Source organism: Phoca vitulina, unplaced genomic scaffold (genome assembly GCF_004348235.1).
Source record: "Phoca vitulina isolate PV1807 unplaced genomic scaffold, GSC_HSeal_1.0 scaffold8, whole genome shotgun sequence".
NCBI lineage: Eukaryota > Metazoa > Chordata > Mammalia > Carnivora > Phocidae > Phoca > Phoca vitulina.
In genome coordinates this window covers 46,693,380-46,712,179 of record NW_022589711.1, presented here as the reverse complement: position 1 = coordinate 46,712,179, position 18,800 = coordinate 46,693,380, and the positions used below count along the sequence as shown (strand labels likewise).

At 45.2% G+C, this 18,800-nt stretch overlaps 1 protein-coding gene across 1 annotated transcript in view; it reads left to right on the top strand.

Annotated features, from left to right (window-relative positions):
* The first annotated feature begins 8,407 nt into the window (after nt 1-8,407).
* Nucleotides 8,408-18,800, top strand: part of HEG1 (heart development protein with EGF like domains 1) — a 58,993-nt gene continuing 48,600 nt past the window's right edge. The window contains exons 1-4 of the mRNA XM_032406743.1: nt 8,408-8,850; nt 10,499-10,780; nt 16,866-17,219; nt 18,370-18,717. Coding sequence (XP_032262634.1) covers nt 8,424-8,850; nt 10,499-10,780; nt 16,866-17,219; nt 18,370-18,717 — 1,411 coding nt within the window. The 5' untranslated portion in view covers nt 8,408-8,423. The remainder of the gene's footprint in view (nt 8,851-10,498; nt 10,781-16,865; nt 17,220-18,369; nt 18,718-18,800) is intronic.

Below are 18,800 nucleotides of genomic sequence, written 5' to 3'. Positions count from 1 at the left end.
CACTGCACGGCTCAGAAACAATGCAAGTTGAAAACCCCCAAATCGTGGGGTGGGTGGTGAGGAGTTGACTCTGTAGCAGCCGCTAATTAGGAAATCCTACTCCTGGGCTGTGCTAGCATCCCTGATGTTGGTTCACAAACAGATGTTTTGGAACATTAAGGCACTACAGAAGTGGAAGTTGTCAACAACTTGGGGGAAAAAAACAGTCAAAGCAATGAAAGTCTCTTGTTAATTGAATAGCCATTCATGGTACAAGGGAAAGGGATGGCCTGACCCAGGGGGCTGAGTGCAGAGGGAAGGATGGTACCTCCAGCTCAAAAAATACCCAGGGAATCGGGATATCTCAACTCCAATGTGAGTCTGGTTGGTGTGGCTCGGTTGCTGTGGCATGTGAGTGGGGTGTGAGCAATCGCCTCTGGCCATCTGGGGAGAGGGATGAGTGAGGTGAGAGGTGCCAGCCTCCGTTGAGCCTCAGGGTGTCCCCTCCCACTTCAGAGGCTGCCCCTGAGCATCTGGTAGGGCACAGTCTCTTCTCCTCACTCCCCATCTGGCCCAGACTCCGAAGCCTGAGCCATCCCTTCTTTCCATTTCTCCAGGGCCATTTCTCTTCTGCACTAAGTGTCAGAGCAGGTTCCTGGATAGCTTCCCCTGTGTGTGGTAGGTCCCTGCTGACTCCTGTCCACTTTACTCTGAATTTCTCTCCCACTCGGGGTTTACACCTGTGCTGAATAGGGAGACACACCGAAAACAAAATTCAACCACAGTAGCCCTCAACAACTCAGGGCTTCTGAAAGGATTCATCCTTGGGCCTCGATAAATATTTGAGCATTTGACCCATTGTTGTCCCCAAGCTACCACGTGGAATCACATAAAGCACTTGTATGTCCACAATCAAAAGAGACCTCGGTGTGGCAGAGCTGGGTGGGGGGGGGCCTGGCGGGCTGCATGGTTGGTAAACCCCTTTCTGAAGAATAATTCATAGGCAATAAGAGAAGTGGAGGGAATTCCAGAGCTAAACAGGGGGCAGTGGGATACTGTTCTTCTGGAACCCTGGGCCAGTGACATCGGGGGCTTGTCATGCCAGAGGTGGGCCCGGCTCTCACCCTGGGCGCCCCCAGCCTCTCCCTGAACTTGCTAGGAGAGCGTCACAGAGCAAAGCCAGAGCGAGGCCCCATGCTGCGGAGAGTAGCCCGACAACCACTCAGCCCACCTCCGTCCTTTCACTGGAGGGTTTTGACCTCTGCTGCCACCTCAGCTGCCCAGAGAAGGATTGGGGGACTGAGACATACCTGCCAAGGTCATCTCCAAATCTATTTGTTCAAACTTGACCGAGATCCCCCGAGCAGCTGTCATGGATGTGGCGCGCACGGCGTCCCAGGTCCTCCTGGAAGCTCCCCCCTGTGTGTACTGTGTCACAGCCCAGGGCGGCAGGTGCTGTCAGTACCCCTGTTACAGATGAAGATGCCGAGGCCCGGAGGAATTCTGTGTCCTGCCTAAGGTCACCGGGCATGTACGCGGTAGAACCAGAAGTCTAACGCCGGCAGCCTGACTTCAGCCATGTCTGCGTCTTACCCACAGCTTCTCTTTTGAAGCACTGAATTTCTAGGTCCAGGCAGGGAGCTGGAGGCAGGCTCGTTTCCTTTTAGACGACAGGACCCTCCGGTAGAGAACACAGATTCACAAGGTATGGGGAAAGCGAGCAACTTTTTAGTGTTGCCTCCTGTGTTCCTTCAGGAAGAAAGGGAGAGATCCCCAGGTGAAGAGGGACCCTACAGGTAGGCGTTTCTCATCAATCCAGGTGGCCGTGACACCTGCAACTGAGGGGAGGAGGGGAGAGGTGGCATCTCAAGCCCACAAGTCTCTAAGGTCAACAGGGCCAGCAACTGTGGTGCTGGGTGGCTAGGTACCCCAAGGCTGGGTGGTCAGTCCTTCAGCGGGGTAGTCCAGGCCACTCACGTGCGGATGTTTCAGAAATGGCTGGATTCTGAGCAAGTTGCAGGAGCCACCTTTATATTGAAAGTCCACAGGCTTTACCTGCCTCTGGGAGCAGGTCGAGGGACCAAGGAAAGCCCGTTATAAGGTGGTTTCCAGACCTGGAGTCCTTTTACCAAGATACCAACCTTTTTGTGGTGGTGGTGGTTGTTCTTTTTCCTAGGAGATGCATTTTTTAAACATATATTTTTAATAACATAAGATCATATGGTACAAGCCATTTTGAAATTTATGTTTTCACTTAACAGTACAGGGCGAGCATAGTACATATCTGTAACTGTATCAGTAATATATTTTGGCCATCCCTTTAACTTTTTGTTGTCTCATAATTAAGTTAACCAACTTCCTATTGCAAAAATTTAGGTTGTTTCCAATTTTCATTATTATAAACAGTGCTGTGGTAAACTTCCCTGTGCCTGAAACTTTGCGCACATCCTTAATAATTTCCTTGGGATTAATTTCCAGAAATGGAATTCCTGGGTAGAAATATATGCCTATTTTTAAGGCTTTTGCAGTGGATTGCTAAATGTCTCACCAGAGAGAATGTGCCAGTTACATTCTTACCAGGGCTGTGTGGGAGTGCCTGTCTTGTATGCCCGCGATGACGCAGCATCTTATCGTTTTTTGAGTCTTTGCCAATCCGATAGGCAAAAATAAATATACAAAAAGTTTAAAAAGTCTTTTCTAGTTTGGATTTGGATTTTCTTTCTTTCCAACAATGCTGTCATGTATTTACTCTCCAATTACACATTTTCTTTTGTGAATCACATATTCTTGTTCTTTGTCTGTGAGATGTCCATCTTAGGAATTTGAAAAACTTCTTTGTGTATTAAGAATGCCAAACTTTTATCATGCACTGCAGACATTGACCCTGGCTTATTATCCAACGTCTTTAAATGTAAATTTTTATTTTTTATCAAACTCATACATAGTTTAAAGATCAAATGTGTTTTATAAGGCTATTATAAAAACCCTGACCACTCCTTCCATTATCATTTTCTGCTTCCCAGAATCAACCACTTTCAACCCCTATAACAGCTTCTTTTAGTAATCATGTCCATACCTCTAAATAACATGCTTATATTGCTATTTACTGAGTCGTTGTTTTGGTTTTCGGCAATATTTATTGGTTTCTCTCAGTGGAAATCTCATATTGAAAGCTCTACAAGTTGGAAGTGATACACCCTCTTTCTATTCTTTCGGGTCAATTTGAGGAACATGAAAAGGTGTTTCTGACGCAATTTAAAGTCACTCTTCAACACAACATGATTCTGATTATCCCCTCCTGACTTATGTGCTATTATTCTCCAGGATTTGCTCTACCTTGTTTTATTAATCCCACAAATGAGAAACCATTTTATACATTCAGGGTTGCTTTGGATTTATGTACATATTTACCGTTTCCTTTGCTCGTTATATCTTCTTGCCTCTTCTGGCTTTCATCTAGGATTGTTTTTCTTCTGCTTGAAATAAATTCTCCATAATTTCCTTTAGTGGAGGTGGTTGATAAACTAAAATTTGACTGAAATTGTTTCTATTTTGAAAGCTAGTCTGAAGATATTTTTCAAAGATAGTTTTACTGAGTGTACAATTCTAGTTTTTCCTCTCAGCACATTGAAAATATTTATCCACTGTCTTTTGGCTTCCATTGTTGCTGTTGAAAAATCAGCTGTTAGTCTAATTATCATCTTCTGTAGATGATTTGTCATTTTTCCCCCTCTGTTTTGTGTTTTTGTTTTTGTTTTTTAAGTAGGCTCCATACCTAGCATGGAGCCCAACATGGGGCTTGAACTCACAACCCTGAGATCAAGACCTGAGCTGAGATCGAGAGTCGGACACTTAACCGACTGAGCCACCCAGATGCCCCTGCCCTCTGGTTGTTTTTAAGACATACTTTTGTCTGTGGTTTTCTGCAGTTTGACTATGATGTGGGTTTATATTTTTGTTTTATTTAGTCTCCTAAGGATTTGTTGGGCTTCCTTAGTTTACTTGGTTCATTTTTATCCATTCTGGAAAATTCTTAGCCATTACTTTTTTGAATATTGCTATTTCTCTCTTCTCCACCAAGAAATCCAGTTATATATATGTTAGACTTTCTCACTCTATCTTCATTCTCTTCATCTCTTTTTCGTATTTTCTATCTTTTTATATCATCCGGGCATTCTCTCATGATCTGTCTTGTAATTATTAGTTCTTTTTCAGTCATATCTAATCTGTTGAGTTTCCTAATTTCAGTTATTATAATTTATTCATTTCTAGAATTTCCATTTAGAGTTCTTTCATATTTTTTGATCATTATTCATAGTCTCTCTCTCATTTTCAGTTTCTTATTCCTTTTCATGTACTTTTATATACTTACATTCTTTTACTGATAATTCCAGTATTTGAAGTCTTTGCTTATCTAGGTTGCTGGCTTTTGCCCATTGATGCCTTTTTTTCCTTATATATTTTGTGCCTTTTGATGGTGATTGATCTCTTATTCCTTAGAATTGTATCAATAAATGATAAAATTGGATTGAAGGTATGTTCATTTAGAGAGCATTCACATTTATTTCTGCCAAGCAGGAAGCACTGTATATCAGAACCACTTTTCCTTCCCATTAATGAGGTATATGTGTGTACGTGTGTGCACATACGTGATGTGTATTTGAGATATAATTTACATACCATAAAATTCACCCTTTTAAAGTATAATTTAGTGGTTTTAGTATATTCACAAAATTCAGGACCAATTTTAAAATATATCCTTGGCTTGAGGTTTAGACCACACAGGCATTGTGAATTCATGCTGTACACCCACGTGAGGGCTACCTTTAAGGTTACAAATTCTTGAGTGAGATTTACTTTCCTTTACCTAAAACCAAGATCAAAAGGCCACTTTTCTTTGCTGTCCCGTTCTGCAGGGAAGATTTTTTTTCTATGTGCCTTATAGATATGGTATAGCCCTGGTCCCAGCTTTATACAAGAGTTTCCTTGGGGTGCCTGGGTGGCTCAGTTGGTTAGGCATTTACCTTTCCTTCAGGTCATGATCCCAGGGTTCTGGGATCGAGCCCCACGTTGGGCTCTCTGCTCAGTGGAAAGCCTTCTTCTCCCTCTGCTGCTCCCCCTGCTTGTGTTCTCTCTCCCTCTCAAATAAATAAATAAAATCTTTAAAGAAAAAATAAAATAGTCTTAAAAATTCAAAGAAATTTTTTTAAAAAGTTTCCTCTCAGACTCTCTCCTTAAGAGCTTTGTCTCCTATCTCCTATATCCTCATGGTAATCAGAACAGAAGTTCAGGGTCACAAAAGTTTAAGCAGGTGCCCCAGGGCAGCGGCCGGTTCTGGAATTAGCTCACTTCTCTGAATTCCAGCTCTTGGCTCATGTTTGGTCTTAGAAGATTTGATTCTTTACTTGCCAACTCAGCAATGCATTTAGAAATATTTTTTTAAAAATACATTATTTAGCATATTTAGTTTGTAGTGGCAGGGTTGTTTGGGACAGTGCAAGACTACTGTCTGCTTTTCTCTTTTGTTTATAGTGCACATTTTTTTCTTTCTTCCATCTTTAGCCAACCCTCCAGGGAGACCGCGTGGTTCAGTTCTAACCACGTCTTGTTTTATGTGGCCCTTCTGTTCCTTCTGCGGGCTGTAGTGGAATTCCTTGAGCTGACTAAGGACGTTCCCAGTTCCTTGAAGAAGGGCATGTTGCTGCTTCCTCAGAGACACAGCCATATGAGCCTGAGAGGCTCAACAACAGCCAAATCTCACACTCATCTTAAGCCTATAATAGAGTGAAATTCATTTTCTTCCTCTGCTCGTGTTTTACCAGCTTCAGGGTATGGGTTTTGAGTCCTTTCTACCTCCCCACAATCACTTTTATTCTGACTTCTTTTAAGAGACTAATTTCTCTCATTGTGCCCGAGGAGAGAGAAGGCACCCTCAAACCTTTGCACCTTCTCTCTGGAGGCCAGCTTGCCTTGCAGCTCAAATAGGAAGAACAAAGGGAACAAGCTGTATGGGTGGGTCTCTGGTCTCCGTAACCCGGGAGTCTCAAGTTGAACTTACAGACTTGGCGGCTGCCCCTGGAAACACCCCTCCATATCTCATTGCCAGCTGAATGTGGGCCTGGCCTGTCTGGGGCTGGGCCCCAGAGGAGCCTAAATGCCTGGGCAACTTCCCTCCCCTTTCAGGAAGTTTCTGTTAATTATCAGTTACAGGAAACAGAATAGGAAGCATGAAAACAGCAATTCTCAAGGGATTTGGGGAGAAAAGGGTTCCCTTAGGAAAGTTTGTCAGAATCTCTTATGGAAGATTTTAAAATCACCCCCCCCCAGACCCCAATAAGTGAGCCACACTTCTGGTAGGAGGGGACCAGAGTGCGGAAATGCGGAGAACCACTGATCTAGAACTGCATTGTCCAGTATTGTAGCCATTAGCCACGGGTGGTTATTGTGCTCTTGAAGTACAGCTAGAATAATACTCTGGATTTTACAGGTGTAATACCAGAAAAAGAAGGCAAAGTATCTCAATAATTTTTATATCAATTACATATTGAAATGCTATTTTAAATATGTCAGGGTATGTAAAATATTTATTAAAATTAATTTCACCTGTAACTTTTTAAAATAAGGTTACATATGTGGCTTGCATTTGTGTCTTACTCTATACATCTCTTAGACAGTGCTGATCTAGAAGATAACTTGTTCCTTTTGGGAAAGTGTGTGTGTATGTGTGTGTGTGATATTTTGAGCCCAAAACGTTGGTTCAGCCTATAGCCTCTACTGGTCAGATGGTTGGCCAACTTTGCCTGACTCATACAGATAGAGGTGACTTCATTCATTCCCACAGAGGTTTCTCAATAGTACCCACAGCCCCTGATCCTAGGCAGAAAGGAAAATATCATTCCCAAGTGAGGAAAATAAAAATAGGTTTTTAAAGGAACCATGTAATCAGCAATAACTTTAAATGGTCCTTGTCCTCATTGCATTCTCTAGAAACTCGTTATACTCCGTGCCCTCCAATTAGCACATGTATTTCATATTCACTTCCATATTAGTTTAGATATCCAGGCTCTTAGAAGGTTCTTTTGGTGTGATCTTCAGGAGCTGGCATCCCGGCAGTGGCGGGCTCTGGCTTCCAAGCCGTTTCTGGGCCATGTGCACACGTTGTCAGAGTAGCAAGACAGCCTTCTTGGGTTGGACTCAGGCGTCCCACCTACCTGCTCTGACTCTGAACCCCCTGCCTTGACAAATGGCACTTGACACCACCAATGATTACCTCTGTGCCCAGTTTTCCCACAACTTTTACAGGATCCTGACATTTTTAACCACTGTTCTCTTTGCCACCATCTTGGGCAATATGGCAGAAAATGATCACTTCAAGATATTTTCTGACTAACCTGCATCCATCCCTAATTTATAAATGTCAAACAACAGTCCATACAAGTAAGCACCCTTTCCTTGGCACCCCTGCATGGGACATGACCCCTCCAAAACCAGAGGATTTGCTACAATGCACTTTGTCCTGCCTGCTGGGTACTGTGAGAGCTCAGGGACCTGGGCAGGGAGCAGGCTGCCTGGTGATTTGGGCAGGGAGCATGATCCCCCGTACCTCCTCTGCCTCCCATGCAAAGTAGGGAGAATGAGAGCACCTACCTCAACGTTGTGCAAGATTGAACAAATGAGGGCACATCGAGAGCTTACATCGATCGGTGTTTGGCACACACACACATACATGATGGCCCTTCTTTTTTTTTTTTAAACAAAATGACATCATAGTCAATTCTATTTTGAAACCTGTTGTTTTAATTTGATAATAGCTGTAGAATATCTTTATTTTATGTTACAACATTATTTTAATACCTCAGAGTGTCCTTTCATATAGATATACTACAACTCATTTAATTGATCGCCTACTGTAGATTTTCAGTTTTGTTTGTTCCTTCCTTCCTTGCTTTTTTGCTATTATAAACAATGACATCATGAATATCAGTGCAGCTAAATTGTCCACATTCTTGAGTATTTCCTTAGCATGAATATTCAAAGAAAACAGAATCACTGCCTCAAACCTGTTTATATTATAAGGTTTTGATAATATGGCCAAATCCTTCATAGGTGTTCCAGAATTATGCATGTCCCTGCCCCCACCCGCTGCCGGCAAGAGTAGGTGTCAGGGTGAAGAGCTGCTGGCTTTTACCCTCCTACCACACAGAAAACACAGTTCACAACCTTGACGCTTGGAAGTGCTTCCTTCCCTGCGCTCACACCTGACCTGCACCCCCACGCCCCTCCCTGAGCCTGCCCAGACGCCTGAGCTTCAGATGCTTGCCCCTGAGCCCCACACCGGTCTCCTTCGAGTGGTTTTCATCATTTATTCCACTTCCTGTAAAATGCAGTCCTACCTGGTATTTTTGCTTCATAATTTCTCCCACTGCATTGTCAGAGTAATTCCCATGGGGGAAAAAGAGAAAGATGAAATTATTGGACCTGAATCCACTTCTTTACTGATACATCCGCTCCTGGCTTTTCTGAAGGTTTCCTTCTCTTTCAGAAGCCAGCAAGTTCTCACTGATCCATTTTCTTGTGTTTCAGCTGCTGAAAGGAACAGTTGGCCAGAAAGTAACACTGAATCCCACATAGAAAACGTCACCTTTGATCAGAACCAAATGGACTTTTCCACAGCGGTCTCCAAGGAGGGTGTGAGGACTCAGACCCCCAGAAAGAACCACACTTCTTCAGATGCTCCAGAAAACTTCGCTCCACAAACTGAAGCAGCAGATGCTGGAGGAAGAAACGACTCTTCCGGGAAGACAAATTTCACCATTTCCTCTGTCGGGGCTGACACAGCAACAGCTCTGACTTCCCAGAGCATCACCATAGGTGAGTTTGTGCCAGTGATGGCCCGTTTCATGCATGTATGTCCCCTCCTGGAAAACGAAGTTTCTGCGTCTCTCTCTTCCCCAGCCTGAGCCCTGGTGCCCATCCAAGGGTCCTGGGCTGTGGGTCAGACCTGTGGCTTCGACTCCCTCTGTGGCATGCTGTGATTAACTGAGTTAGCCGTGTAGACCAGGTGAGGGTGCAGATTTGCCTGGAGGCCTGAGCAGCCCCGTGGAATTGACACTCCGTGGCCAGACTGAATCCCAGCGACACCGGTGACCATGCCACACACCACAGTCTCAGAGGTGCCGGGTCTGGTCCAGCGGGCCGTACAGCTGCGTCTGTGTGCACGTCGCTTCAGTGGTTTCTGCGTCAGTCTACACAGCTCAGTGGCTTGGCACTTTTTGCAAAAAGGTTTCAAGAAGGGGCTGGGGCTAGATGGGCCAGATTTGACTGAGGAAGGGAAGACAAAGAAAATTGGCACCAATTAGGTACCTACTGCATACCGACACACCTGTTCCCTCAATTCTCACAGCAAGCCAATGAGGTCACATTATCCTCATTTTAGGAATTTGGAAACTGGAGGTGGGGAAGTTAATTAATCTGAGGTGTCTAGGTCAAACAGCTAATAAGTTTTAGAGTTGGGATTTGAGCCTCTCTGTGCATCTGAGCAAGGTGGGAAGAGTAGCTGAGGAGCGGGATGCACAGACCATGTGAGGAAAGAAGAGAAGCTTGGTCTCTTTGTGGGGCGGGAAGGCCAGCAGCATCCCATGGGGAGGGCGTCGGTCACACGTGCTAGAGAGGACAGTTGTGTGGATGGGGTTAGGGGCAGACATTGAGGACTTTGAAAACCAGGCAGTTTAGATTTGGTGTGGTAGGAAGAGTCACCGAAGGTTTTTGAACAAGACGGTGACACGATCAAAGCGAATTTGGGGAAGATTCAGCTGGCAGGCAGGTAGAAGACATCTGGGGTAGGAGATGGGGCAGAGTCAGGGGGACCACCCAGGCAGATGCCAGGTGCTAAGACCCATGACCTGGTGGCCTCAGGGGCAGAGAGGAAGGGATTGGTGAAGACTCTTCACAAAGAAAAATGGATACGACTTGGCAACAGCCTGAAAGGAGAGAATGAAGCCATCAAAGATGACCCCATGGTCTCACGAGCTAGTTCCAGGAGATCGGGCTGAGGGACTCAATTCTATAAAGAGTACAAGTGACAGTATTTTATGTTCCATTCATGAGTGATGGACAGAGAGCTTAGAACCGCACAGGATGCCGCCTGGGTGTGTTGGTCATGCAGATATTGGAAATTTTGTTTATGTTGACTTCAGGTCAATTCTGAGACCAGCTTTGTGGAATGTGAGTGACAAGTCATGGTGATCGGAATCGGATCTTTGGTTCCATATCGTCTGATACTTAGCTTCATTGTGCCCCTTTTATAATAACTTGACCACTACAAATGCTGTCTTTGTTGGGGAGATCTGAACACAGGCTTTGTCTTGGTTTGCGGTCTCTCATTCAGGAGTGAATTTTTCACAGAATGAATAATTGCTCCTCATTTCTCCTCAGAGAGGTCAGAGGTGAGCCCACTACCCGTTACTCAGACATTTGGAAGTCTGCTGATGGAATTGTAATTGTTGCCGTCTGCTTTCAGCTTTGGGAACTCCTCACTTGCCATCCAGCTCAGAGTCTGAAGGAAGAACTGCCCCATCGCACACGGAGAGCGCAACATCCCGGGGTTCCCTGGCGAGAGGAAAGGGGCTCCCAGAAGAAGTGACCGTGCACAGCCAAGTGGCTGCCACTTGGGTTTTAGGCCAGTCCCCTCTTCCTGCTCTGGAGGTGGGAGAAGGGAAGAGAAACATCTCAGGACCGGCGTTCTCCTGGCTGCCTTTCTCCAGGACACCGGCTTACTCTCCTCCCTCAGAGCCCTCCTCGGGTGAGTGCTCCTATCCAGCCTCCCTCGCGGAAGTCATCCAGAATAGAAGTAGGAGATGCGCACAGCTCGCTAGTAACATCCCTGTCACAGGGGCTGAGGGGAAAAGACATTAAGGACAAATGTGAAGTATTTGGGGGCAGAAGTACCATCTGTACAATGTATTTTCGTCCTGAAGTCCATCTTTATAATGTGTTTTCTTTAACTGCGTAAAGAGGAACATAAGAGTTGGTCTGGTGGCTGCTCTAGGCCCTTTGTGTCCACCATCCTCTGCTTGTCCCCCCTCGCCCCACGTGCACGAAGTGGTGTTGGTGTGTCTCCTTGCACAAGAGGCCATGCTCTGGGGTGAGTGAAGTGGTGAGCGTTGTCATTTGATTAGGAGTTAGATTTGTGTTTCTTCATCATTGCAAAATCGTTTCTTGCAATGGCAAAGATAGCATAGATAGGCATTTTTCTAGGTATCATTAAAAAAAACAACAAACCCACGGTGCCAGTGTTTGCAAGGCTGCAGCGGTGGGGGACTCGCCTCTCTGCCTCTTCAGCATCTAGTCATCAGCTAAGGCCCCACACAGGCATTCCGTTCCAGCAAGCCCGTTCTCAGCCCTCCAAGCCTCCGTGCCATCCACCCCATCACCCTAGGGTATCCAGCACCTGTCTACCCAGAGGGACTGTGATCCTCTCGAGGACACAGGCTGTGTCTACCACTTCTCTCAGGTTCCCTGCCATCCCAGAAAAGGTGCAGTTGGTAAGTAATGGGGATTAGCATGTGCCCCAATATCACAAGGCTCCCCCAGCCGCAGGCCAAAGAGAATGCTGGAAATTCTGCCGGCCTTTTCTCTTCTCTGAGGTTTTATTCAGAGTCCGTGCATGCTGTGTGTGTTTTCATCCACATGCCTGAGGAAGCAGGACAGAGAAGGCTGGAAACAGAGGTTAGGTTGCTTCCGAAATTGTCATTTCCAAATTTTCATAGGTCAGGGGATTTAGGGATACTTTGAATGACCAGAGGTTTGGGTTTATGTCACCAAAGTATGAACCTGGATGTCCTTTTTGGAATGCCTATTTAAAGCAGCCAATTCCTCCTTTATGTACTCTGTATACAGTTTCTGCTGACTAGGTATGTATATAATTTATGATTCATGTTTTTGGAGATTCCTTTTAAGATTATTCTTAAACATTGGTTAGATTGGATAAAAGCTATGAGCCTATTTCTAGCTTCAAAGTTCTGTGGTTCAGTGATTTACAACCAACTTTACTAAATGGTAGAAAGGAAGCATTTTCTAGGAAGCTACACTTTGATTCTGGTCAAGGTCATTTAATATTTATAATTTAAACTCAACCCACTACTGTGGTTTGTATTTTGAAAATCAGCCTATGTTTCTAACTTTACTGGACTTGGCTCTGTTGTCACCTAGATTTTTCAACATTAAAAAAATTAGTTGGCCCTCAAGTTCCTTGAGCATTTGTCCTTTTAGAACCTTATACTTACACTTTTAGTTTTTGAAGAGTTCTGCCATATCTTTCCTACTCCTTGAATCTTTCACTGAGCATTTCTCTTCCTTTTTACTGACCTGGGTATTCTGTGCTAGGTCGAGGCCCACCTCCCTCATGTGAGGCCTGGCTAGCCAGGAGTTAGGTGCTTCCAAAAACTAGATGCTAGGGCTCAAGGTGCTGCTAAATGAGGGAATGTTAAATGACCCATCTGGGTCTAGCCTGCCAGCCTGCCCCCTCCCTGCAGAGACCTGAAGTCACATGGGAAGCACAGTTCTGCTTTTACTTTTAAAGCTGGGCTAGTAACTGCTCACCTGCTATAACCAGAGCTCTGGTATACCTCCTACCCGCCCTTTATTTTTTTTTTTTAAGATTTTATTTATTTATTTGAGAGAGAGAGTGAGAGAGAGAGAGAGCACAAGAGGGGGGAGCGGGAGAGGGAGAAGCAGACTCCCTGCTGAGCAGGGAGCCCGATGCGGGACTCGATCCCGATGCGGGACTCGATCCTGGGACTCCAGGATCATGACCTGAGCCGAAGGCAGTCGCTTAACCAACTGAGCCACCCAGGCGCCCCCTACCCGCCCTTTAAATCTAGATCCCGAGACCTTACTATTTCTGCCCGAGCCTGACGGGGAGCACTGAGAGTCGGCAGCCCTTGGCCCAGGCAGACCTGGAGGCGCCTTGCCCAGCTCGCACTCCATAGAAGGGAAGCAAAGAGGGGGGCGGGGTGGGGGGGGCGCCTGTTGACACTTGGCCACTCCATCCACCAGTAAATGTGACCCAGCGAAAGTGCTGACACTTAGACCAGTCAGATGAGCTGTGCTCCCCTCAAAGTGAGCTTTTGTATGGCCCCCGGGAGCCTGGCCCAGGGAGGATGGGGCTCCCTAGGAAAAACATGAAAGGATTAGACCAGATGATCCTAAAGATCCTTTCTAGCTCCAGCCTCTGTTACTCTAAACACATCCAGCCTTGGTATTCTGTGCTCCTGTCCCTCCTCACTGTACTACAAAGAAACAGGCATGCAGCACAACCTCATCTGAGGCCTGGCTAGCCAGGCTTTCCCTGCTCCCCAAAATAAATTATATGCCAGGAACGTATGCCTTAAAGCAGGTATAGGCCCAGACTGCTAAATCAGATTTTTAAAAAAGAGATCAGAAGCCATTTGAAATGATTTTTCTTGCTGCTTTATGTCTTTCTGTCCTTTCCATATGTTCCGTAAGGACCATGTACTATTTGATCATTGGGGGAAAAACAAAGCAACTAACAGGGAAAAAGTTCTCTTTTGAAGGCAGAAAGAGATATGTATATGTTGAATTGTGTGAGAATGGCTACAGTTGAGCACTAAATTTAGTCCTGAGCTTCCTGGAAACCAGGGCACAAAGGGAAACTGGGTGGGGCGTGAGACCATTGTCAGATAAAGTAAGCATACAATTTCATCCATAGGCATGAGTGTGTTGTGGGCCGTGAATTCTAAGACGACTGTTTATGTAAGGAATGTTGAGAATCGTAGTAGAAAATGCCGCCAATTGCTGTTTTGAGGAAATTGTGCTTATGTTCTTTAAAAGGCGATATTTTATATGGATTCTCAGTAGGAGCTCAGGGTGTAATAATGGATCTCAACTCATGAAAGTATTTCTATGGATAGCTGAGCCAATGTGGTCCAGGTAAATTGCTTTGTGGTGATTTCACTTTGTAAAGGAAGAGAGGATAAATAACTCAGGAGATTGTAGATTTAGCATATCTTTCTCAACTATCAGCTGCTTCAAGTAGATTTTTGGCAGGTTCTGGACAGCAGTCAAGCCAAGGTTGAGCATTTGCTGCATGCCTGAGGTTCCAGCATTTTGTGTTGAGATTGGAGAGTGACCCATATACTTTTACCAGATGGGTGGGCATTCTTTCTACCTCCTGTTATAAAGATTAGGGAACTTGGCTTGTTTCTGCTCCCAAATGGATGGTCTTCCCATTTTTGAATGGGGGCTTCAAGGGTAGAAATGAGCAAGGGATGGCAGTTATTAAACAACCAATATTGTTGGCCCGTTGGTTAGAAACATGGTAAATTTCCCCCTAGATATTCAGCAGGGAGAATAGTGTAAGTGGTGACTACAGATGAGTTTGACCAACCATTCTCTCCTTTTGTTAAGAGGTACGACTTGGATAGAAGTCTTCACTACTTCATAGCTTTACTGTGAGGATTCAATGAGATTATGTATATCAAGTACTTACTTAGCACAACATATAAGGTTGTATGTAAGATACTGGCACATCGTACTTGGTCGGTAAATGGCAGCTTTTAATAATGACTGTGAGATGATGAAGCAGTGCTCCACAGAGCCTTGGTCAGGGACAACATAGCCGTTGTCCTTTTGTGGTTTTCAGTGTTTGTGACTTCCGTAATTGTATTTCTGTGGCCACTGATTTGCTATACAGGTATTCGGGCTGAGTCTGCCTGAATAACTGCCACTGTACAGTGAATCGATGACGTAATGCCGTTGGCTAGGAATAAAAATGCTTTGAAAGAGCACCCAGCAACTGATGCGGTTGTAAGTTGGCAGATTTAGATGATGATTCTAATGACATCAGGCCTGAGAAGCTAGGTGGTTAGTGAGGATTTGGGGCACATCTATATTCTGCATTCCTTTTTTTATACTACTGGATTTTTATTTGTTTGGTTTTTAAGTAAGGGTGTGTTTAAATAGGCTAGGACTCTATTTTGGAGTCCAGTCTATTTTTTTTGTCTCAATTACTAGTTGTGTGGATTGCTTGCATCTTCATTTTGCTTTCCTAAAGCCCGGTGAGCAGAGCTGCAGGGTGTTCTAGGTACAGCTGGTTCCATGGTTTGTACAAGAGCAGGAGGAACCTTTGTGTTTCCTGTGCTCGTTCTCTCTCTAATTATATTTGATATTTATTTGCGCCTTTGGTCACAACTGCACATAGGACTGGTCTTCAAGAGACCTTTTGGTTTTTTTTTAAAGATTTTATTTATTTATTTGACAGAGAGAGAGATAGTGAGAGCAGGAACACAAGCAGGGGGGAGTGGGAGAGGGAGAAGCAGGCTTCCCACTGAGCAGGGAGCCCGATGCGGGGCTCGATCCCAGGACCCTGGGATCATGACCTGAGCCGAAGGCAGACGCTTAACGACTGAGCCACCCAGGCACCCCAAGGGACCTATTTTTTTTAAGATTTTATTTATCCATTTTAGAGAGAGAGTGCAAGCAGGGGGAGGAGTAGAGGGAGAGGGAGAAGGAAGGGGGAAAGAATCTCAAGCAAACTCTTCACTGAGCATGGAGCCTGATGCGGGGCTCAGCCTTGTGACCCTGAGATCAGGTCCGGAACCAAAACCAAGAGTCGGGCACTCAACCGACGGAGCCACCCAGGCGCCCCTTTAAGGGACCATTTATAATGAGAACTTAATTCTTCCCTTTCTAGGTCATAAATAACAGCTTGAAACCTTTCATTATAAAGGTATAGAGTACTTTTTATTATTTTTGGCTTAAAAAGAAAAATGTTTTTTCTTGTCCTTGGATCTTGCCGGCCATGTTTCTTCCCACTCACCACGCTTTCCTGCGGTTTATTCCTGTTTGGAATGAGGACGTCAGTGTGCCCTTCCGGAGGCCAGTTCTCAGGGTGTCCTTTGGAAAGTTCTTCGTGGAAGAGAGCCATCAGCAAGCCACCTTATTTCTGTGGAACAGACTGCATATTTTTACCAAAATGGCCTATAATTCAATTTTTGAGGTTCTTGACAATTAATCCAGTGTCTGCCATCCTTTTCATCAGAAAAAGTGTTCCCTACCTGGAGTCCTTGATCTCCCAGGGGTCCACTGGGGTCGTACGTAAGCTTGAGAGCCGGTCTCCAAAGCCTAATGAGGCTGACTATAATAACGGAGCCTGTTTGCTTTTGGATGGAATTAAATAAATCAGTGGGGTAACATTGAGCTGACTAGAAGCTCTGTTACTTCTTAAATGCGGTCGGTTAATAGTCTTTCAAAACATCAGGTTTACGTGGCCATGAGGTGGGAATAATAAAGAATATAGAACGCTTGATGGGGACAAGGCCCAGAAGGACTGCTCTAGGCTAGTATTATTCCCACTGTGGTCTGCAGAGCCCTGGCCTCCCCAGGGGTGACCTGGGGGCTGGGCTCCTGGAACCGCCTTACTTTTATTCATTTATATATATGGGTTTCAATCTATAATAGCATTTGAACAAAAGGGTTACATTGCTAAAATAAAACAAAACAAGAGCCTCTACCTTATCACAATGGCCTATCCCTGTATAATCTCTAAGCTGGAATTCCAGAGTAGAAGTTTTTTCCTTCCTCTATAAAAACCAAGGCAAAGAATGTCTAGAGGCTTTCTTCCATCTTCCTTTCAGCTAGAGCCAAAGCTTTCCATTGTGCTTGGTGCAGGACCTCACCGCTTCTCTGCTTAGCGCTATGAGAATCAGAGCCCGGGAAGAGAGAATGTCGGATGTGTTTATCTGTATTTAGGTCCACATCATCTAGATTTATGCAACAAAATGTAATAAGCATTATTTGTATCTAGATACATCCCTGATTTTCTTAAACCCTTGAGTAGCCTTAAAGCATATTTTCTTCTATTTTAGCTTCTGGAAGCACAGAGGTGCTAAACAGCTCCACTGTTCTCCCAAGTGCCTTGGCGAGTCGGACAGAGAGTATGCATGTTGCCACCACGCTCCCCAGTGGTGTCCCAGGGTTGCTCCAGTCCTTAACCATCAGTCTGCGGCCTCTAAATAAGACAGAGGGTTTCCTCAAGGACTCCGAAATTGCCCGGACTTCAGTATCAGCCCATTCTTCACACTTTGAGGCAGGGTTGCAAAGAAATAGTGAAGTAATCAGGAATCCGGGGGATGGGGGATTCATTGAGCCGTCCACAGAAAATGGATTTGGCCTCGCATCTTCCAGGGTCTCCGTGGGATTCTGGCAAAATGATTCCCCAAGTAAGTATTTCATCTTTACTTGATCTATTATGGACATTTAAAAACTGTTGGATTGTCTTGAAAGATGGCTTCAAGACCATTTTCCATCTCAAAAAAAAAGAAAGGAAAAGATGTGTTCTTAGCTAGCACCATCTCCTTTATCTGGTATACCACGTTTTGATTTTCATCCTTATGAGAACACTGTGAAGCTCGTCAGAAGGCATCACGCCTCCTGCTTTTTTATGGGCGAGGAAACTAAGGCTCGGAGGGTTGAAGAAGTGAGGGCGCAGTCCTGTCTCCTGTTCCCAGCAGAGTTGAGCGCTTGGCCTTGGAGCTGGTGCTGTGGGTGGCCTCTTACCACCTGCGGGATTGTGCTTAGTGAGAGCTGGCCTGCTCTTTCAGACGGCCTGGGGTTCGTTTGCGTACAGATCATTCTCCCAAATAAAACATGCAGATAGAAATATATTCCCCCAAAGTCATCATTTCAGTATACGCCCTCCAGTTTATTTTTGGTTTGCTGTACTTGAAAATTTGAAATACCTTTATTAATAATGGAATTGCTTGAGAAGAATGCTTCTGAGCAAGCACTGTATGTAGGCACAGCATATTTGTTGGACGTAACACACTCCGTCCTTTGACCACTCTGGGGGAAAGAGAATAAAACACCCAAGCATGTAAGCTACTCATTCTCTTTAAAAGCTCCCTCCTTGGGAGATGAACCATGAGAGATGATGGACTCTGAAAAACAAACTGAGGTTTCTAGAGGCGAGGGGGGGAGGATGGGTTAGCCTGGTGATGGGTATTAAAGAGGGCATGTTCTGCATGGAGCACTGGGTGTTATGCACAAACAATGAATCATGGAACACTACCTCAAAAACTAATGATGTAATGTATGGTGATTAATATAACAATAAAAAATTTTTAAAAAAATTGAACCTAAAATAAATAAATAAATAAATAAAAGCTCCTTCCTTCACCAACGCTGCTTTTTAGTATTGCTCTCCTATTGACCCTGAAGAGATTCGAAATAATTATTCAAACTACGAAAGTGCCTGTCAGGTTACACATGTAATAAATACTGTACAAAGTCCTCACGAAGCGACTCACATCTCGGTTGTTGGGGAATCTTTCACATCCGGGTCATGACCTTTGTTTCCCCGACCCCCTCCAGCCTTGGGAGGAGACCAGCTTGCCAGCAGCTTGGAGGCAGAGCATGGAAGCCCGGTGTCTCGGACTGAGGCTGTGTCCAGGTCCGTCCCGTCGGGCAGGAGTGGAGACAGCACGGCGCGCTCCTTCTTGACCAACAGCAAGGCGTTTGCAGACGTGACAGGAAGCTCTACTTCCTATCCTGAAGTTGTGCACCCTTCAGTTTTGACCCACTTCTCAGCCTCTGCCCCCCAGTCTAGAGGAAGTGACGGAGCGCTGGGCGATAGGAGCTCTGCTGAGCCGGCCACCGAGTCCTTGTCCTCATCCTCCTCCGAGAGCCTGGATTCCTTGGCACCACGTGGTGAACGCTCGAGTGAGTCTCCCCTTCACAGGACCTCCTCCCCTCGGAGGGCGGAGGGGCCGCGAGGCTTGGGCTCTTCTGTGGCACGGTAACGG